Genomic DNA, 22,173 nt, shown 5'->3' with positions numbered 1-22,173 from the left:
AAAACGCCCCCTGCTGGCTGATCTGTGGGGAATCTTGTGGTGCATTTTTGACTGATGATGGGGGAGGGCCCAGCTTGTTGTGGGTGGTACCACCTTGGGTAGGTGGTCTGGGTGCTATGAGAAAGCAGGCAGAGCAAGCCATGAGGAGCAGGCCAGTAAGCGGCACCCCTCCATGGCCTCGGTATAAGCTGGTGCCTCCAGGCTCCTGCTCTGTTTGAGTCCCTGTCCTGACTTCCCTCAGCAATGGAGTGTGACCTGAAACTGTAAGCTGAGAACCCTTTCCTACCCAGGTTGCTTGTGTGAGGAGAACCCTGCAGGTGGTTCTGCAGGCAGGAAAGCCGACCTTGGAGTGGGAATGAAAATTCAGTTCCGACTGACTTCATCAACCTGGATCAGACTTGGGGAGTCTGACGCCAGGTGGTTCACTGTCAGTATATTTAAAACAGTACAACTTGGGGGAAAGTTTCCTGGTGTAATACAATCCCCAGCACACAAGGAAGTGTAATTACATCAAAACTCAGTTCAGGATAAAGGTCATTTCTTCCAAGAAGATGCATTCTAAAGATATACTCCATATACTAGTTTAAAGGCCTAAGGAAGGGTCTGGCCTGGTCTCAGTGATACAGAAAGCATAGAGGTCATTTGGGTCATTAACTGGCACAGCCATATCTGATGGGGATGGCAGAAGTCATAAGGCAGCACAGCTGTTTGACAATGATCCAGCAAAGCTGAGCCGCATGATGGCTGCCATGCACCCTTGCTTTTCATCTCCTTCTGGTGCATACTTGGGAGACTTTGAATATTTGTACAATTTGGGAATGTTGGACTGATAAAAATATTTCTTATGAATCACTTATGCCTTCTCCCAGGAATGCCATTTCCAAACTTCCCCAGGACAGTCCTGAGCATACTATTTCCCTGCTTTACGGAGATATCCTTGTCTACTTGAAGGTCTTCCTTACGCCTTGGAGATGGTGACACACATAAAGAAGCCAGAGGTCTCTTTATGAGGCTATGGGACATTTTTGAGACACCTGTCCCTGTACTTACTCAGGAACAAGATAACCAAAACAAAGTAAACTTAAATAGGTGAACAAAGATTCAGTGGGCTAGAGGAGTTGGCCACAGTTCATATTACAAGCCTCCTTCCACTATACACCCAGGCAATTACATGGCAAATACAGCAATGCAGTTAGACTAGCTGAAGCTACCTCTGTCCTACACAGAGTCTTACACTGATGGGCAAAGAATGATGGCAAAAGTGTTCTACAATGGTATAAAATATAAACGTTATATTATGCCAGAATTTGAATAATAGCTGCAGCAGGTTGGGGCTATTCCTTGTGCACTCTGACCAGTAAGAGTTAATAATACACTGCTTGGGGCATGACAGCATGCCCAGGATGGCTTGAAGATTACTTGGTCAAAGGTCCTTGTAGCCAAAGAAGCAACCACCCTGTCATGTGCCTCGAGATTCTTAAAAACAGGGTTATAGGGTTAATGAGTAAAAATGGCAACTCTGTTTATCAATGCTGTCAAAACTTGAGGGAAAATGATTGGAAATGGTAGCTCTGTTCTGTCATGGTTTATTAGTGATGACTAAAAGATGAGCAAAAGGAAGCGAAACACGTGTGCAAAAACAAAAATGATGTGATCTATGTTTTGGAACAAGATGAATGCATCCCTACTTGCTAAATTCTGTATAAACTAGTTTGGCTGCTAGTCAGTCAGGCTGCAAGAGTCTCCCTGGCTCCTACAACTGGACCCTCCTACGCTGATCACCAACCAAGAAAACGTTTAACTGGGGAAAGACAGCAGGCCTTACACTGGCAGCTTGAGCCACTGGAATGGCTGGTATTTCACCTCACACCAACTTCTTCCAAGTCTAACTCAGATAAACTGGGGGGGAGGGGTTCTGTAAATGGTGTCTATAAACATAATAAATGATGGAGGAGGGTTATCTGTCTATTGTGTTATTTTCATTGGTCAATAAAGAGACTGCCTTGGCCCTTTGATAGGACAGAAAATTAGGTAGGCGGAGTAAACAGAATAGAATGCTGGGAAGAGGGCAAAGAGGCAGATGCCATGGAGTCAGCCACCAGGTCAGACATGCTGAATCTTTCCCGGTAAGCCACACCTCGTGGTGCTACCACGAGATTATTAGAAATGGGTTAATCAAGATGTGAGAGTTAGCCAGTAACTAACTCTCTAGAGATAATGGGCCAGGCAGTATTTAAATGAATACAACTTATGTGTTATTATTTCTGGGGCTAAGCTAGCTGTGCAGGAGCCGGGCAGGAGGAAAAGCAGGCCTGCCCACAGCTCCTCACTACAAATAAATAAAAATATTACCTGAAAAAAAAATAGAAGAAAATGTACTGTAAACTTGCTTACAGGCCAATCCTGCAGACATATCTTCTCAGTTATGATTCTTTCTTCCCAGATGACCCTGGCTTGTGTCGAATAGATATTAAAAACTAACCCATACAGTGACTAAAGTTCTTGCACGGTCAGAAGGACCTGCAAAAGAGTATCAATGCTTGAGGGGGAGAAGCAACAAGCAAAGTGTCTTCTGATCGGAGAGTGCTCCACTTTGCTGGCAGCAGGGGTCTACATCACAGGCAGCAATTCCTGGCGGCTTCAGCAGGAGCCAAGCAGAGACAGCTCCAGTCCCACTGACCCACACACAAAACCTGCAGCCTCAGGGAATCCTGCTTCTCTTAATGGCACTCTCCAGAGTTGCCAGCTTCCTGAGCTTAAAATTCTGTTCTGTGCTTCCTGGGCCAAAGGCTAACTAGGGAGAGAAGGTTGGCAATCCACTCCTGACGTGTGTCACCATTTGATTGAGAACACTGAGACAAGGATATAGAGCTCAATATTCAGACAGGCGAAACCGTCCACAGCTTCTTTAAAAGGTCGCCTGTCACCTGGGCTGCAGCTGTGGAAGCTGCTCTCCTCCCAGGTAGGAAGATCCCCGGTCCTGCGCACTGACCCACTGACCTGCCACAGCACTCGGAGTCTCACTCCCTCTTCAATTGTTTCCTAAAGACAACTCTACTGCCTTGTGCCGTCTGTCCCACCAAAACAGACCGGGAGACTTAAACTCAAGTTTCTTCAGTTGTGGGTCTCAACTACATATGAAGGTCACAAAATGGATGGCGATAGCCAAAGTTTTCTGAAGACTTAATAACCAGACTATTATCAAAAATCAAACACCTGATTCTAAGATAAGCCTGACAGTGTTATCTGTGTCGTATCGTGTGGCTTCACGGAAGCCTTCATTCTACACACACAACTCACAAAGCCATTCACCCTCACAGTAACAGCTTGGGTCATTTAAAAGGAGGACAAGGTGCCAGTGAGGTAGTTCATGGGTAAAGGTGCTCCATGCATTAGCCTGGGGATACTACAGGGGTTAAAGTGTTTCATGCGTTAGCCCAGGGACCCGAGTTCTCTCCTGGAACCTACATAAAGGTGGAAGGAGAGAACCGACTCCACAAAGTTGTCTGCTGACCTCCACATGCATTCTGTGGCTCAGTCTCCCACAAACACACTTTACACATTCATGCAATAATAAGTTCCTTTTTAAAAAATAAGACAAAAACACTGAGATGTTTATCAGCAAGATCCAACACAAAATTATCATACTTTACCAGTAAATTCTATGAAACACTTACTTTTTGTATTAGTCAGGGTTCTCTAGAGGAACCGATCTGATAGTGTGTGTGTGTGTGTGTGTGTGTGTGTGTGTGTGTGTGTGTGTGTGTGAAGGGGATTTATTAGAATGGCTTACAGGCTTTGATTCAGTTAGTCCAGCAATGACTGTCTACCAACATAAGATCCAAGTATCTAATAGTTTTTAGTCTGTGGGGCTGGATGTCTGAGCTGGTCTTCAGTGTAGACTGGAGTCCCAAAGAAGTAGGCTCTAGGGCAAGTGAAAGAATGGATTGCCAGTGAAAGAGGAAACAAGCAGGATAAGAGAACAAGCTTCCTTCTTCTGTGTCCTTCATATGGGCTGCCAGCTGAAGGTGTAGCCCAGATTAAAGGTGGATCTTCCTATCTCAAAAGATCTAGACTAAAGGTTTATCTTCCCACTTCAAAAGTGCTGGATTAAAAACAGGTCTTTCCACTTCAAGTTATATAATTATGAAAAAATTCCTCACTAGTAGACACACTGCATACTGCAATGGAAACTTGATTTGAGTATAGAATTGTTGTGGCATATTTATTTAAAATGTGTTACATTTGTTTATCCTGTGAAAAATTTGTTTATCCTTAATGATGCAAAGATGTGTTGCATTCTTTTATATTGCATTTGTTTAACTCTGTGAAGCTGTACTACTTTGCCTGTCTAAAACACCTGATTGTTCTAATAAAGAGCTGAGCAGCCAATAGCAAGTCAGGAGAGAGATATGGGGGGGGGGGGGCTGCTAGGCAGAGAGGATAGAAGGAGAAAGAGGAGGAGGAGGAGAGTGCCAGGAGCCAGTCACTCAGCCATACAATCAGCCATAGAGTAAGAAGGAAAGAAAGGTATATAGACTAGAGGAAGGTAAAAGCTCAGAGGCAAAGGGTAAACAGTATAATTTAACTTAAGAAAAGCTGGCTAGAAACAAGCCAAGCTAAGGTCGGGCATTCAAAAGTAAGAATAAATCTCTGTGTATTTATTTGAGAAATGGGTGGCAGGCCCCCAAAGAGAAAGAGTAAAAGAAAAGCAACTACATAGAATTTATGAATGTCATAAATTCAAACAAATGTGTGATGTTTTAAGTATTTTTAGCTATTTTTGTGATAATTTATTCCACAGCGACATCAAATAGAGCAGACAAGCAGGCAGACTTTGACTGACACTGTAAACTACTATGAAAGACTCATAAACATCACTGCAGGCTAAAAAGGGGTAATGAGTTCTCTTGCTAGGAATTGGGGGCAGGGGAACGAGCCATAGACTGCAAGACTGAAAACAGAGAACTGCCAAAGTATGCTCACTACGAGACTTTGCTTTGGGAGCTCAGGAAAGAACTAATTTAGCAATATCTCCACACTGAACGCAGCACAGTGCCGATAGTAAGCATCTTACAGGACTGTGGAGATAGTGTAGGAGTTCAGAGTCCTTGCTGTCCTCTTAGATGACTCAAGTTGGGTTCCCAGCATCTACTCTGGGCAGCTCACAGCACAGGTAACCACAGCGCCAGGGGATCTAATGTCATCTTCTGGTCTCTCCGGGCACCCACAAACGGGTACACACACACACACAGACACACACACACACACACACAGTACTTTCTATACTTTAAAATGTTATACTGTACTGTACATTTGTTAAGAGATAAAAACTTGTTTTTTATTTCACACAAAAACAGGCATGCATATGAGGTGATGGACAAATTAATTAAATGGACTGTGAAATCACTATGTATTGTGTGTGTGTGTGTCATATAACACATGGTAAGTATATTTAATTTTGAATTTTTAATATTTTTACTTATTTGTATGGAGTGTATGTATATGTGGATTGGTTTATGCATCCCATGGTACATGTATTCAACTCAAAGAATTACTTCAGGGAACCAGTTCTCATTCAACCATGTAGGCCCCAGGGCTCAGACGCAGATTGTCATGTTTGGTGGGAGGTGCCTTTACCTTCTAAGCCATCTCCCTGGCCCTGGTGGTAGGTTCTGTTGTCGGGTGGTTTTTGGTGCTGTTTGTTTGTTTGTTTGTTTGTTTGTTTGTTTGTTTTATGTTGTGGATTTCTTGTGTAGACAGGGTATCAAGTAGCCCAGATGAATTTCAAATTTACTATGCAGCCAAGGATGACTGAATTTCAGTTCCTTCTGTCTCCGTCTTCCAAGAGCTGGAATCACAGGCGTATGTTCTGCATCAATCATGCTCAATTTTTATTAGTCAACTGTACTTCAACAAAGCTAATGGGAAAAATGTAATGCAAGGAGAATTGGTAGGAAATGAAATTTCCCAGTCTGATGCAAGCAGGCGCACGCTGTGAATTTGGATCCTCCCAGAACGCATTTGGAACTGACACGTATTTGAAGACCTGCAATGGAAAGGGCAGAGCGCTAACGGCTGGGATTCATGTCATGTGGTTTGCTGACACAGGGTCCATGTAGTCTTGGTTGTCGTGTAAAACAGATTTTTAAGGGACTCAGAACAATAGCCTACCAGTTATTTCATGCCTATTAAGCAAATCTCCTTTCTTGAAGTATTAAATGTAATTAACCGGGTATTAAATTGGCATGCATTTAGATTAAATCGGTTATATTTATCGTTTATACAAAGATATAACAAGAAAAGATGTATGAATTTTCTGATGTTTTTAAAGGAACTTGAGTTTATACATCAGAAAAACATTTGACCACATTAAAATAATTCTATCTCTAGTGCCACATTATTTTGAAGAAATTTTTTCCTGAACACTTTTTATCTCAAAAATAACCCTTATTGGACCGGAGAGGTGGCTCAGTGCCTAAGAGGACTTGCCGCTCTTCCAGAGAACTCAAGTTTGGATCCCAACATTCGCACTAGGCAGTTCACAACAACCTGTAACTCCAGCTCCAAATGATCCTGCGCTCTCTTCTGGCCTCTGTGGGTACCAGACACATGTAGTATACACAGTCACACAATACAGTTTTTAAACCTTTAAAAACATAACTTATTTAGTTTTGTTGTTTATTTCTTTTTGAGACAGCATCTCAATAGACGAAAGCAGCCCTGAATTTGAGAGATGGATCATCCTCCCCGAATGCAGAGATTAAACTGGGTGTGGTGTGGTGGCTCAGGCCTTTAATCCCAGCACTCAAAGCATGCAGATCTCTGAGTTTGAGGTCAGCCTGGTCTACAGAACAAGTTCCAGGACAGACAGGGCTACACAAATGAACCCTGTGTCCAAACAAAACAAAACTAAACAAAATAAAAACAAAAAACTAAAGGGGGGTATTAAAAATTATTTGGGTACACATTTTTTATTAATTTTTTAAAATGGACTTCTAAATTCAGATCCCAGCCCCTATGTCAGGAAGCTCACAACTTCCTGGAACCCTGACTCTAGCAGTTCAAGTTCTATATGTGGCACACATACACACACACAAAATAAAAATGTTGACTAAAACAGAAAACAGTGTGTTTACAAGCTAGCCTCCACCCCTTGGGTTTGAGCAATCCTGGCAGCTTTGCATGTGGGAGTTCGATCATCTTATTTTAATTCTTATAGAAATCCCACTGAGTAGGTCTTACTATTTTTTATTTTTTACAGAAGAGGAAACTCAGGTTAGAGGCTATCGAGGTTCTGTAATGTCAGGTTGCACTCACAGCTGAGCCACAGCCCTAAGCAGGCCATCTTCCTCGTCAGGATAACTACACCACTCAACGCTGGCCCCCAAAACAGACAAGGAAAAAACCACGTGAACATGTGCATTCTTTTAGAACTTATTGGTGCTCTCCTTCAGTCTTCTAAATTATGAGGGTATTAACTGATTATTCGTATTTTTCTGAAAGGGAGTGTGTGCCCTGCTTTGGCATTTTACACAGCAAAGATGTGATGGTGTTCCTGTGACCTCTGGTTCTAAAAATTCCTGCTACATGTTTTTTATATCTTTTTGAAACTGCAGAGAATTTAGATCTCCCCCTGAGTTCTAAGTTTAGAACCAATCTGCTACCTCTACTTTGCCCCATCTGCATTAGAAATAAGTAAAATCATCTGGGCAGTGGTGGCGCATGCCTTAAATCTCAGCACTCAGGAGGCAGAGGCAGGCGGATCTCTGTGAGTTGGAGGCCAGCCTGGTCTACAAAATGGAGTTCCAGGACAGCCAGACCTACACAGAGAAACCCTGTCTCAAACAACAACAGAGAATAAGTAAAATCATGAGCATAGAATAAGAACTTACACATGCCCTAACTTCAGTAGTCTCACTGAAGAATTCTCACAGGCACCAAGCGTTTCAGGAATAAAGTAATACACACGTCCACTTCAAAAGTTCTTGAGTTTCCTAGGAAATGTGATCTGTAAGTCTTTTCTATTAGTAACAAAAATACCACTCAACTTTTCTGTTCAAGCAGTGGAAAATATATCAACATTTAACCCACAAACGAAAATGATCAGGAAAACCAGCAATAAACATGAGCATGAATATGGCCACACTTTCTCGCTTCATCCAATTATGAGAACAAACGGTGCTGAGAATGATGACTAACGACTGCAGCTTTGTGCTCCTGGTAAATCTGTGCCGCTCCTTGGAGGGAATTCAAAGAGCAGGGAGAAAGCCTTTAGACACCATGAAGCTTCAGGTGACAATAAGGAGAGGCAATCAATGAATGCATTTGGCAAATGGTGGCAAGGACCACGTCAACAGCACCAAACAGAATTTAAAGGTAACAATTCTGAAGAATTGACTAAAGTCTAAGGTATTTGATTTGAAAGACTGGAAAGACTGCCAAATCATGCGACTTTCCAGGACTGCTTTTCCTGGGTGTCCGGAGGAACCCTGGGAAGTCCGCCTCTGGGTTGTTTTTCACCAGTATCACCTACCTGCTTGCTGTCTTCCCTCGCTGACACTTGGCCAGCTGGGTTGGGAGATGGGATTCTGCACCTGAGGTGGCTGTGGGGACACTAAAGCTGGGCACTGCTGGCTCCTGGCTCACTGGAGCTTCACTCACCACCCCACCGCCCAGTCTCACGAACACATTCACACCCTGGATCCCTAGGCAGAGGTAACTCAGAATTCCAACTAGAACCTGACTAGAAATTAGGGGACCTGGAGTCCAGACTGAAAACCTCTGATTACTGCACGGAGCAGATACGGAATGCATTTACCAAATGACAGTACTGAATGAACTTTAAAGAAACCGATTCTTGGGTTTGAGGCTCCTTAGAGACCCAAGACTCCCTGACTCCACCCTGCTGAGAATCCATCAATCAAAATAGGAACGCCCATGGCAGAGTGCGGTTCTTACCTCCATCCCCAGCAATCTCCAGGCTCCGCGATGAGCCTCACAGCCCAGCTGCTGGTGTCCAGCAGGGACACCTGCGAGGCACACCTGCAGGCTACACCTTGCCTGCCCCTGCGCCTGCACGGACGCTGGTGATTCAGCGCCTTTCCGCCTCCCGGGTTACCAGGGCGACGCACACGCACGCGCACACACGCCCCTAGGGATGGCCTGGACTGCAGCCCGCATTACTAAGCAGAGGGACCTCTCTGTTTGTTTCCCTACTCTGGTCCCCCTTGCCATCTCTTCCCGGCCATGGTTCCAAAATGTTGAGGGGTTGGTCAAGTCTTCCAGGAAAATGCTCCGTCCGGGCAACACGCAACTGCCTAGCTCAGACTCCTCCGAGTCAAGTCACCTGGCTATTCAAATCTTGTTTTCTGCCTAGCCTTCTGAGCGCTCCGCTCCTCCCCGCCTCAATGTAATTTATTTTCCTGGTTTGGAGTACTGCTTTCAGACCAAGATTGGAAACCTGAGCCTACGTCGACCAATTCTGTACTTTGCAAGGTTAAAAGGACCCCGGGTGCATTTCGAGACCTGTGTCCTCTAGTGAGAATCTGAGCCAGAGGAAACGGGTAGAACACTATTCCTTTTAATACTATAATAAGGACATCAAACTATCTAGGCACAGGTATGGAGGAGGAGAAGGGGTGGGCAGGGTATTCCTTGTACATTCCAACACTGTGGCTTAAAGACAGAGCTGCACACCGGAGGGGGAAAAAAAGCCTCCAATGGCACCTTTGTGGAGGCACCTCAGACAAGTTACAAACCTACTCAGTGTTTTCTATTACATAACGGAGATTGACCCAAGAGCAGCAGTACACTAGTAATACCAGAACAGCTACACAAGGACACTCTGTTTCAAACAATAAATTAAAAAGTCAGACATGGTAAGGCAGTCAGGATTATCATCGAGTTTGAAACTATCCTGGTGCATCAAGCTAGTTCTAGGCCAGTCCAGGCTATGTAGTGAGACTTTTTGATGGGAAGGTGAGGGGAGAAGGTTCAGCCAGTAAATACACTTATTTTACCAAGCCTGATTACCCAAGTTAGATCCCTGAGACCTACATAAAAATGGAAATGATTCCACAAACTGTCCTCAGGCCTCCACATATACTTACAGACATCATACATGTAAAAGTACCATATAGAGTGAAAGTGGGAGCTAATGGAGATAATGAACCATTTAGGAGGTGGGGGAGAGTGGGTGTGTAAGACTGAGGAAGGATGCGTCCTTTTAATCTCAGCTCTCAAGTTGTTTAAAGTCAAAGTGGCCTACAAAGGGAGTCCTGGATAGATAGGGCTACACAGGGAAACCCTGCCCCGAAAAAACAATAAGTAAAGTAAGGCTGACAAGGGATAAGTAAGCATGGACTAATAAGTAGGAAAAAATAATTCAGTCACTAAACAGACTTGAAGGACAACAGCAAGCCTATCTACGACATTTCCTCCTCATGTCATGATACATTTTTAATGATGCAGACAGTGAAGAAATTCAGGTGGCAGTCTGTGACAAAGATGGAAATGATTACAACAGGGTACAACTCCCCCACCATGACAGATCTAGGAGACAGAGGGAGATGAAGTGAGGAGCAGATGCTGATGGAGGGAAGTCAACTGTACATCCTTACAGACGACAGCTGCAAAAGGACCCACTTTCAACTTCTTCCCCCCAAAACAACCAAACGGAGTATCGTGAAAAAAAAATTCCAGCATCCTTCATTTACACACACATCAAGAATGCACTGAAGGACGTGCCTCCTGTTATTCGGTGGACATTCATTGACCTCCCATTAGCTGCCAGGAAGGTTCAAATAGAAAATTTCAGAAATTCGTAGGGTTTTTTTTTCTGATTGTTTGCTAGAACATTTTTCACAATAAAATCAAGGAACTATCCTAATTTGAAGGGACAAAGTCAAGTTCAATAAGGTTAAAATACAAGGCACACGTGGATTCCAAAAACTGTGCTTACCAAAGGTGGCGGGGGCACAGCTCATCATTGGCCTCATGATGTGGTTAAATGGCAGAACAATTGTCTGCTAACAATTTTGAGTTAAAATTTCACTAGAGGAACGAGTTTTTGTTTTCTGTTCAAATAAAAAAAAAAACTAAGGGTATTGCAAATTACTAGGTTCTCTAATATTTTAGTTTAAAAACTATTGCCCATTAAATACTACAGGACTGTTTCTCTTCTCCTAACTTATATTTTGTCCAAAGTGATAAACAAGGAAAGCATTTTGGTTACATAACAAAAATCATACTTTAATGTTTTTGTAACAAACTGATGGTCTAATAGTATAATATGTCAAACATTTCGCATTGTGATTTTTAAACTTAATTTTACCAAAGGAGAAAGCACCATCCTCCACTACTACACTGCTAAAATAGGTACACCACACTGCTCTTTCAAGTGAACTTTTGTTTTTGCCTGGGTCTTACTCTGTAGCCCAGGCTAGCCTTAAACTAATGACAATCCTCCTGCCATAGCTTTCAAAGTGCTTGGGATTTAATATAATAAAACACACAGATTTCTTGCTGATTCCAACAGAAGAGCAGCATCCGAGGGAGGCTGTAGAACAAATCCCATCGTGGACAGAGAAATCGTCCTCGTCACAAACAAGTGCAACGCTTTATTTACAGTACATCTTTTCTTTACAGAACATTTTTTAAAATGTATTTTTATTCATTTCCTAAAAAGTATTTCCATCTTACCAGTAACAATAGCAAAAGGTTACTTTTCTTCATAAATTTTTCTCTAAGAAAAAATTCCCATGTTGCTTAAGCTGCATGTAATCATTACCAAGCTCAACTGTATCACTTATCAGGAAAAAAATTAACATTAATCAGAAGTTATTGGAATTAAAGTGCAAATTTAACTCATAACAGTCAGTTATACTATCAACTGACAAGAATTAAGTCTGATATACAACATGTCATCTACTGCAGATGGCCATGGCTTTTTCACTTAAGTTCTTGAACTTACAAAATATAAGGCACAATGCAGTCTCAAGAATTCAGGAGCTTGCTTTTTCTCTTGATAAAATGGTTTAATATTATTTTGGAGCCTAACAATCCTAACAGTAGTGCTGTGACGGTTAGCCCTGAGACAATATGTCCACTACTTGAAATCCTGATGGCAGCAAGGAGCACCGTTACAAGCTGAGTGGCTGTGTTCCTTCAACAAAGGCCCACACATTCTGAACACAAGCATGCTTTGATTACAAACACGAATTTTTAACTCTCAGGACACAAGCTGCAAAGCAAAATGTAACCGCTTTTGCTGTACTCATGAACCAGTTCGCTAATCCTTGTGTGTTAAACCAAACTTTCCAGAAAGATTGAGATCTGCATGAATCCAGAACTACGGCAAACATAAAGTTCAAATGTGGAAAGCTTTTCACAATACGACATTCAAGTTGCACAGGAGCCCCCAGTGATCACTAGGAAATCTGCCACAGTCCAGTTTATCCAACCCAACAAGGTCTAAACTTTGGGGAATGAGGTGCTCCTTCTCTGCTCTGAAAAATATTCGATCAAAGCGATACTTGCAAGCATTAGGAATCCCGAGATTAGTATTTATTCTTGTATCCCATGTATACTGGCAATGTTTAGGTTTGCCCAAAAATTCCCACGCACCAAAAACATTGTTAGGTAAACCACCACATTTGATGACCTGGAAAAGAGAAAGAATACCATGTAAGATTCATATATTTACACATACCCCAATTTAAAAGCTGTTTAATATTATCAACTATAATACAACTTTTCATTTTATTTTTTAATATTTTGGGTTTTTTGAGTACACACTATGTAAACTATGATTGGCATTAAACTCACAGAGATCAACCTGCCTCTGTTTATCAAGTGCTGGAATTAGAGGCATGTACTACTATGCCTAGGAATTAAAAATCAATAAAAAAAATTAACCAAACTCTACTAATACTGTTTTTCTTTCCCATTCACATGAGACAATTTACAATTTTATGGCTGCTATGACAGGATAGCAGTCAAGTACGGGGTTGGCATTAGTGACACATCAGGTTCAATCTCCATCACGACAAAAAGTTTCTATGTGTGGTAGGGAACACACACCTAACCACTTCAATCATTCCTTCAGTTCCATCCTAGGGACTCACATGATGGAAAGAGAGAACCAAGTCTCAAAAGTTGTCCTATGACTACCATGTACACATTCAAAATGAAATTCTAATAACTTTTTATCTAAAAAATCTATACAGAATACAACTTACAATAAAAACAAAATCCTAGAGGTGTAGGTCAGCAGTGTTGCCTAGCATGCAGGAGGCCCTAGGTTCAATCAACAAATAGAAGTTTTAAAAAAGTTAGTTTCAACTCAGAAGAGAAGTAGGTCTTCTTGAACCTAGGGATGCTACAAATACCCTCAATCTTTTTAAAGCTCTTCTGATTATTATTTTATTGATACTTATCCAACATATTTATTGCTTTATATTGCCTGTATCACATGTAGTAGGATTATCCTTAATAGTGTAAAGGCCTCTTTTTCTATAAAAACTACAACAGTGTTTTCTACCGTGTATTTCCAAGTCCATACCTTTGATAAAACGAACCAAGTTAGTTTCCACAACAATAGTCTCCCCACAAACAGTGAACCAACTCTGTTACTCACTTCTTGATCTCTTAAATTTGTATCTCCTGCAAATAGAACAGTAGTTGAATCTGGAGCTTCTTGCATTTTCTGAAAAACCGTTTTTAATTGACTCATTCGTTCTGCAGAATGTTCTCTGGTGCTCTCCAAATGGGACGTCATAAGGGAGAATTCATTTCCACCCATACTCACCTACAACAGGATAATTACAATTCAACAGGCCACCGACCACTGCTCTGGTAACAGCACACTAGTCAATCAACAGGGATTTATCTACTCAGCTGAAACCATACTGTCAGCACAAACCTAGATGAAAAGAAGTACGAGGTGCCAACCCTGCCTATGACAACTATTTAGCAAGCAAGAGCTAGTCACAAAGTACCTCAACTGAGCCCCTTCCCAGTAACCCCAGGCCATCGATGGCTCACACCTCTCTAGAACGCTACTACAAGGTAAAAAGGCTAATATAACAGGTCCCAAGCTGAAGTTAAAGGACAGCTACAGAATTCCCCCTTCCATGAAGCCATGAGTTGGTTACTTGCAAGCACAGATAATTCTAATTTATTGCTCTGTTAATCGCCTAACACAGATACTCAAAATCATTAGCAATTAAGATACTAGTAAGATTATGTTACAATGCCTAAAGAATCATCCAATTCTTCCAAACCTATAATCTGGATCCTGCCTATTTCTCAAGCTCCTGACATACTCAACTACCTTTTCACTCAGGATGGCTAATACTGACTCTCAGTTCTACAGGATCTAGAATCACCTAGAAGAAAATCTCTGGAAATGTCTGAGGACTATTCCAGATTAGGTTATTAAGCTGGAAAGATCACCGTAAATGTAAGGGCGCCAGTGTGAGATGGGCCCCACTCTGACTAAAGGGAAAGTGAGCTCAGCACCAAGTCACTGCTCTGCTTTCTGACTGTGGACAACGTAACTAGCCGCTCCTGCCTTGCTCACTCCACATGGCATCAGCATCTTCAAACTACAAGCCAAAGTTAACCCTACGTTTCAAGGCTGCTTTTCTCAAATATTTTCATATTAACGAGAAAAACAGCAGTGTCCATCACCCTAACAGAAACATAAAGTTCATTCACATCCACAGGTTAACCCCTTGCTACAACTTGCAAAGGTCTGTCATGGGTGTTTGCATTTATACACTGGGTTAAAAAGAGAAGGGTGAGGGAAGCAAGCAAGCTAAGTACCACGTTTATCTGACTCCTAACTCCAAACCTATAGGACTAGCTGCTTCACATTCCCACCAGCAGGCCTTCCTCCAGTGTGAGCCAAAGTGCCAGTGTTCCTTAGATCTATGCGCTCTGCTCATTTTCCTCACTGCTCTAACAAATTATTTCACAAATGTTCTCCTTCGCAATACTGCAAAACTCTTAAGAAAACATTTAGTCAGTTAAGAATCTAACTTTGCTAAGTTTCCTTGTATCTCAAATTATGTGGAAATCTAAGTGTTCTAAGACTATTTAAAATACATACGTAAATGGCTAATGAGCTGGCCCAGTGGGTAAATCACTTGCTTCACACAACTGATGACCTGAGATGGATACATAGAACCACTGCGGGAGGAGAAATCTGACTCCCCAAAGCTGTCTTCTCACCTCCAGACCCACACTTACAGACAGACATACACAACAGGACTTAAAGAACTGTCCCAGTGATATGGCTCAGCAGGTAAGGGCCCTGCCACAAAAGCCTGACCACCTGAGTTTGGTCCCTGAAACCTGTGGTGGAAGGAGAAACCTGGGTCCCCAAAGTCCTGACACACCACTGACACACATACTCGAATACTAAAAAGAGTATCTATGAAAGGAATAAATTTACCTGTAAGGGCAATTCCTTCAAAAACACACAAACAAAAAAAAACCACCTCCTAAAACTTAAACTTACGTTCACACACAGAAGGTTTCTCATCATCTTAGTATTTGGAAATGGAACAATCTCGTAACTTTTAAATTTCACTCTTCCTTTCTTCAACAGTATAGCTGTGAAATATCCTTCTTCATTACCTTCAAACATTTATGGAAAAGAATTTAGGAGAGGTCAGGAGTTTCTTCACTTTACCACCAACTCCCCTACTGTTACAAGGAGCAACATTATTTGAACAGGATCAAATCCTTGAGATTCCATTTGAAGTAGGTGAACCAAGTGAATGCTTCTCTGTCCCTTATCAAATTTTAACCAGACACACAAATGATATTTAAATAAGAATGGGATAGGATAGCATATGCCTCCATAGTATAATCTTTGTGTGAGGACAAGTTATATACCCAGCAGGGACAGAGAAGGGTAGAGAACAAGGAAGCAGGGCTGGGGAAAAAGGGGCAGAGGTGCCAAAAGTAATTAGCTGTTACCTGTCAAAAACTGAGAATACTGAAAAGCTAGAAGCTCACAAAAAGAGCAGCCACAAAAGGCCAATGATTCAAAGCGTCCAACTTTTTTTTTTTTAAACCATAGGAAGTAAGCTGGTGGATGTGTTCACGAAAGTCTGGTACTACTGGAACAGAAAATCATCACCAAGGCAAGGGCCTCGTCTGGATACAGAACAAACATGCCCTGAATGTCTTCCCTAGTTCCTCATAGTCAAGTAATTACATTTTTCTTAAATTAAGTTTTAGAGGCTCTACCAATTGTATCAAACCTGCAACCCCAGGACATGTGAGTCCCAGGATAGCCATGAATGCTGCCCAATACATTCATAGATGACATATTTCAATACCAAAACTCTGAATACGCCCCACCACCTACTGTTCAGCAGTTTCCCACAGAAAAAAGGAATGAGTTGCAGTACTCAGTTGAGTGCCTCATGCCCAACTTAGTATTTTTTAGAAACTAGAATGACCTCAGATTAAAGAGATAAATTTAATGCACCACAACTAGAAATCTCTCTACTACAAAACAAGTCATTTGACTATACAAAAAAAATTACTTTCTATTAGTAAAATGTAGGGTTTAACCTCTCTCTTAGCAGGAATTCAAATGTGAACCAAGAGGCAAGAATCCATGTACATACAAGAGTAGGCTTATGTGACATAAAAATACTAACGTAGCACAACTAAAAGTAACAAAAAAGAGAAATGAGGCTGGGTGTGGCGGTGGACTCATGCAATCCTAGCACTTGGAGGAAGGAGGCAGGAAGATCTCCAAGTTCAAGAACATAGGGAGCTTTTCAGAAGAAAAAAAAGAAAGAGCATCACAAAAATATGGTGGGCTGGCTTCTGATAGATTCCAAAATCAAAATACCCTCATAAATACTGCACACTGTAAAACCAGAATCATCTATTCAGGAACTCACTCTTAACTCCTCCTTGAATCAAAGAAATATAGCAGGGGCTGGAGAGACGCTCAACAGTTAGGAGTATGGCTGCTCTTCTAGAGAACCCAGAGGAGCATGGTAGCTCTCAACTATCTGTAATTCAAGTTCCAGGGGACCCAACAACTTCTGCCTTCCGTGGATACAAGGCACACATACGGTGCACAAGTGTACATGCTTGCATACATCTATAGAGAAGAACATCTATACACATAATAAAGAAGCGTGGCTCACCAAATCAAAGACATGAAAACTTAATATAGAAAAAGCAATGTATTCACAGAAGATACTGTATCCATACACCAAAGTGCACATGCCATAAACTGTAAACAGGTAGCCTAAGAAATATGAAAAATTATGGAAAATAAAGGATTAATGGAGTTTTACAACATAAGGGGGCTTTCAAAAAAGTAAAAGGGGAAAAAATGAGGAGGAAGAGAAGCATAGGGGATGGTGGGAAAATTAGATCAAGAAAGAGGAAAGGGAAATGGGAATCTCCTAAACCTCCAACCAAACCCTCCAACAATCATCCGGTACAATAAATGGAAAAACGGTAGGAAGAACACCAGGGATAAAGCAGAGATCCTCAAACTTACTAAGAATGGAGACGGGAATGGGCAGAATCATACTGGCAGCAGACTGACCATCCTCAGAAACCAAAGTCACCAAATCAATGCTTCCAAATTCAGAAAACATTGCTTACGACCCAGAAACTTATTTCCACTCAACTAACTACAAGGCTACAATACAGGTATTTTCAAATATGGTAAAATTAAAAATATAAAATCAAACAAACAAAAAAACCTGACTCTCCTACTCATGTGCTTATCAAAGTAGGAAATGGCTATAGCTGGGTGGGTGTGGTGGTACACACCTTTAACCTTTAATCCCAGCACAGGCGGGGGAGGGGGGGGCTCAGGGAGTTGCTGACCTGCTTGATCTACATAGTGAGACATTGTCTCGAGGGGGAAAAAAAAGGTTGTGATGAAATGAGAGGAAAAAAGGGGAGACGCGTAGGATGCAGAATACAAAATCGAAAGTAAGAGGCAGAAAGAATCCCAAAGAGCATTTGTCAAAGAAATCCAACAAAGAGGGGGCAACAGAAACCAAGAGCTCTCTTCTTAGCACCCAGGAATCAAGTATAAATCAAAATTAAAAACCAAAGGCTATGTAAAATTGAAAGTCAACAGTAATCTGTTTAACAATTATAAGATGTGGTCTGCTATAGCAAACATACTTAGCAAAGCCAAAACGAGAGAAAAACTAAAATTATACTGGAAAATAAATAAATAAATGGAATTAAAGACTTCTTGAGAAAATATGAACAAAATGTAATTATGACATTTAAAATTCATAACAACTGAGAGGGGTATGTTTATGCAGCAAGGCAGCAGAGCTGTTTTTGCCATATATAAAACCCTGAGAAGAAACAGAAATAAATGGAATTTCTAGCAATTCAATTTTACTAAATACACAAGAATGAAATTTTAAAACTTTATTTTCCTAAAAAGAAATATTCATCTAATCTACATGGGAAGTAGAAAAAGACAAGATCTCCTGAGTAAATAGGGAGCATGGGATCAGGGAAGAGGGTAGAAGGGGAGGGAGGAGGAGATGTAGGGAGCAGAGAACAATACATAGCTCAAATAAAAAAAAATGTAAAAAAAGAAATATTCATTTCAATCATTTCTCCATTTTTTAACATTAAGCTATAAAATGATCTATAAACCTTTTAAATAAATCATGTGTTTTGCTTATTTTCCTCAATTGATCTATTTTTCAAAGAAAAAGGCAATCCAGATGGCAAGAGACGCATTACCTGTAATAATTTTGTAGCCTCTTGCTCTCTTCTTTAGGTAGGCACAATATGGAGGAATAACTTCCTGTAGAAATACCACATCTGGACTGTACCTAATTAAAAAGATCAATTTAACAAAAACATGAGTATATTATTTTCAGCTACCTAGAGAAAAATCACAAAACATACCCTACAGAGACCCTAGTACTCAATGCTTATCCTGACCTTTATCTGTGTTACTTATTACACAATACCATAATGACCAATTAAAAATGGGCTGGATGTGTAGCTCAGGGACAGAATACTTGCCTAACAAGGCTGAGTTCAATCCCAGCACCCCTCTACATATCACGCCGGTGGAATTGAAACGGAAAGCATTATATATACTACACTGAGTTTTCAATGATTATATACATATCAACAGATGTATTCAATGTTACCTCTTCAGATTCTCTTAAAAAGCTGTCCAGTGATAACAGCTCCAGAGAACTTCAGTACTTTACCAAGCCCAGAAACAGATCTTTAGGGTAATTTTCACTTCATATCAGTAATTATAGACAAAAAAAGCTCACAACTCTAGAACGCATCTAACACAAATTGGTGTTCCAATCCACCCCAAGGCCCTCCCCAGACCAAAACACTCCAACTCTCAGGTTTTATTCTGAGCTGATCTTAAAAGTCAAATTTTCAAGTACACAAATTTCAACTGTTGCTTTGTAGAGCCATTAAAACACTGATCACAGTCACTACCACAGAAGGGGCAATACTTACAAATCTAGGGAGGAACACACCCCTCGAGCCCTCTCTGGGAGATTGTTTCTATCTAAGCCATCAACATTCCAGGTAATGAAAGAGATAATGCTGCTGTCTTCTTGAAGAGGTCCAGATGGACTGGTTTCTAAAATGCTGGTATCATTTGAATCCTCATTGGTTAGATGAACACTGGAAAGATCAAAATAAAGATTTTTTTTTAAACCTACAAACTGTGAACTGTTGTACTTAGGAGCTATGGCAGTAACTTAGGTGGCACCCCCACTCACATTAAATATTGGAAGTTGTGGCATGCTTATAACTAACACCAGGAGGCTGAGACCAACAGATACCCAAGATCTGTTTTACCCTAAATGATGAGTCCATGGTCCCAGTGGAAGACTGTCTCAAGAGACAAGGAGCACTACTACCCAATTCTGACTTCCAACGTGCCCTCTCAACATGAAACTTACTGTATCAGTTGCCCTCAATTTGAAGATACAGACTGATCATTCCTAATTAGAAAATCCATATTCTAAATTACCTCAGCTCAGATTTTGGGCCCAAGCACTACAGATAATGGATAATTATCCTATAAATAATTTTCTTTGACAAATCCTAAGAGTCTATAGAAAATACAAAGTTGGGCTGGAGATGGAGTAAAGGTGCTTGCTGTCAGCCTAGGGGCCTGAGTTCAACCTCCAGGACCCTCCATGGGGACAGCTGCAGGTTGTCCTCTGCCTCCACACGCTGGCATGTGCGTCTGTCCCTGGAGGGAACAATTTCTCCCGGAGTGAGTTGTTTCAAAAGCTTGACTGATCACTTTGGCTCCTTGTTTCATAATGATCCACCTACAAGCATACTAACTATTCATCTGCGCATGGCCACAAGTAATGGCTTTCTTCAAAGCAGTCAGCTTCAAGAACTTTGATTAACTTTTGAATCTTACAACAGTTATCTACTTTTAAAGCTGAAAAGCAATAAAAAAAAAAAGAATCCCTAACCAACTATGCACCCAAATTCTCTAAATGCTAACATTTTCTTATTAACAATTACTTACCTTAGTTTCTTTCCAAACCACTTACTTCCATCCTTCCCTAGAGACTTGCTTATATACACACCCTACAACCTGTGAACATCACCGCCAATATATCATCTCTCTTAATATCTTTTAACTGGAACGTTTCTTTAGTCTCTCTCATGAGTGACATTTTTGAAGGTTGCAGGCCACTTGTCCTATAGAACATCCAGTTAAGCTTGATATCTTCTTACTTTATAAAGGTTATGCACTTTGAGGCAAGAATGACAGCATAATCATGTGTCCCAATGCATGATTAAGGTGTTGAACAAATTTCCCTACTGCAAAGTACTGATCCCTCCCACTTTCTACTCAGTGTTTTATGAGTTTTGACTATATGAGCATCTTGTTTATATGATTCTACTTCCATCCCAACTTTATTATCCACTGATTGTACTTATCTGAAAGTTAGTTTGTAGTTCTCAAAGGCTTTTTCTAACTCCTCAAACCTTGGCCATTTAGCAGTTTGAATTCTACAAAAGTCATTTGTCCTATAAACAGCTGGAACTTACTTAAATATGGACTCCTATTTTATTGTGCAGACTACACCTTGTTTCTAATTACCCTACTGTTCACTCTCTCTGCTTTTACATTGGTTCCTATGTTTTTCTGGGATATTTCCAATGTTTTCTGCATACTCCCTTACTTTTTAGCACTGTATATTATTCCAAGTTCATCCTCTACCTCACTTACTCCTGCTCTTGAATCAGCCATCTTCTTTTTAGTGAAGAATTATTAGAGATCAAGGTCTTGGTGCTAGAATAAGTCAATGCCAATATAAACCATAACAACAGCCTCTTTGAGACAAGGCCTCACAATGTATACCTGCCGACCTAAAAATTAATAAGCCTCCTTCAACATCTCAGTATATGCCCAGGCTACATCCCAGAAGTCACCATGTAGCCCAAGCTAGACTCAAACCCTTGGCAATCCTAATCCTGCCTCAGCTTCCCAAGTAGCATATGCTACCACATCCAGTTTGAATCATCCTCTGTGTTGCAAGGAACTTCTTGCTCATCCTGGCTGCCCAGATCCAAAATAATGACACAGAAACTGTATTGATTAAATCACTGCTTGGCCCATTAGCTCTAACTTCTTATTGGCTAACTCTAACATATGAATTTAACCCAACTCCATTAATCTGTGTATCACCATGAGATTGTGGCCTACCGGGAAAGTTTCAGCACGTCTGTCTCCGACTGAGGATCCATGGCGTCTCTCCAACTCTTCCCTTTTTTCTCCCAGCATTCAGTCCAGTCCTCCCCGCCTACCTGAGTTCTTCCCTATCAACAGGCCAAGGCAGTTTCCTTATTCATTAACCAAGAAAAATCACACAAAGACAGGAGGATCAACAGGCTAAGGCAGTTTCTTTATTCATTAACAAAGAAAATCAACACACAGACAGAAGAAACTCCCATACCATTTCCCCTTTTCCCTAAGTTCTGCCCTATCAACAAGCCGAGGCAATTTCTCTATTCATTAAACAAGAAAAGCAACACACAGACAGAAGGACCTCCCACACCACTTCTGTATGCTCAAAAATAATTTTAATTAGTTAATTAATTTAATTTTGGATTTTTGAGACAGGGTTTCTCTGT

General features: G+C 41.1%; 2 protein-coding genes and 1 long non-coding RNA gene across 7 annotated transcripts in view; 1 reads left to right on the top strand and 2 right to left on the bottom strand.

The window, feature by feature from the left end:
* Positions 1 to 9,405, bottom strand: part of Kiaa0319 (KIAA0319 ortholog) — a 58,663-nt gene extending 49,258 nt beyond the window's left edge. Inside the window, exons 1-2 of one of the 3 annotated variants that reach the window (XM_087896484.1) lie at positions 8,962 to 9,405; positions 7,896 to 7,997 (exon numbers count right to left, since the gene is read on the bottom strand). In XM_087896484.1, the coding sequence (XP_087752610.1) occupies positions 7,896 to 7,899 (4 nt within the window). In that variant the 5' untranslated portion in view covers positions 7,900 to 7,997; positions 8,962 to 9,405. The remainder of the gene's footprint in view (positions 1 to 7,895; positions 7,998 to 8,961) is intronic. The other 2 variants (XM_087896483.1, XM_087896485.1) reach the window with 2 other exon arrangements.
* LOC148119854 (uncharacterized) lies at positions 1,960 to 6,916 on the top strand. The gene is made up of 3 exons (XR_015734870.1): positions 1,960 to 2,126; positions 5,760 to 6,597; positions 6,701 to 6,916. It is a non-coding gene; the product is annotated as an uncharacterized LOC148119854 (long non-coding RNA).
* A 2,196-nt stretch (positions 9,406 to 11,601) lies between the features above and the next one.
* Positions 11,602 to 21,904, bottom strand: LOC148119853 (tyrosyl-DNA phosphodiesterase 2-like). Of its 3 annotated transcripts, none has more exons than XM_087896488.1 (6): positions 21,746 to 21,904; positions 19,519 to 19,689; positions 18,769 to 18,860; positions 15,527 to 15,645; positions 13,565 to 13,810; positions 11,602 to 12,664 (listed from the first exon to the last, which is right to left on the bottom strand). In XM_087896488.1, the coding sequence occupies exons 1-6, from the start codon at positions 21,784 to 21,786 to the stop codon at positions 12,389 to 12,391; spliced, it is 945 nt and encodes a 314-aa protein (XP_087752614.1). In that variant the 5' UTR covers positions 21,787 to 21,904; the 3' UTR covers positions 11,602 to 12,388. The 3 variants fall into 3 exon arrangements, with proteins under 3 accessions (XP_087752614.1, XP_087752615.1, XP_087752616.1); XM_087896489.1 differs by having other exon boundaries at positions 13,640 to 13,810; XM_087896490.1 differs by lacking the exon at positions 13,565 to 13,810.
* Positions 21,905 to 22,173: the final 269 nt, after the last annotated feature.

The sequence above is a fragment of the Myodes glareolus genome, chromosome 14, assembly GCF_982192425.1.
Source record: "Myodes glareolus chromosome 14, mMyoGla1.1, whole genome shotgun sequence".
Lineage (NCBI taxonomy): Eukaryota > Metazoa > Chordata > Mammalia > Rodentia > Cricetidae > Myodes > Myodes glareolus.
Note: the sequence above shows the minus strand (reverse complement) of the source record. Positions and strands in the feature narration are given on the sequence as shown.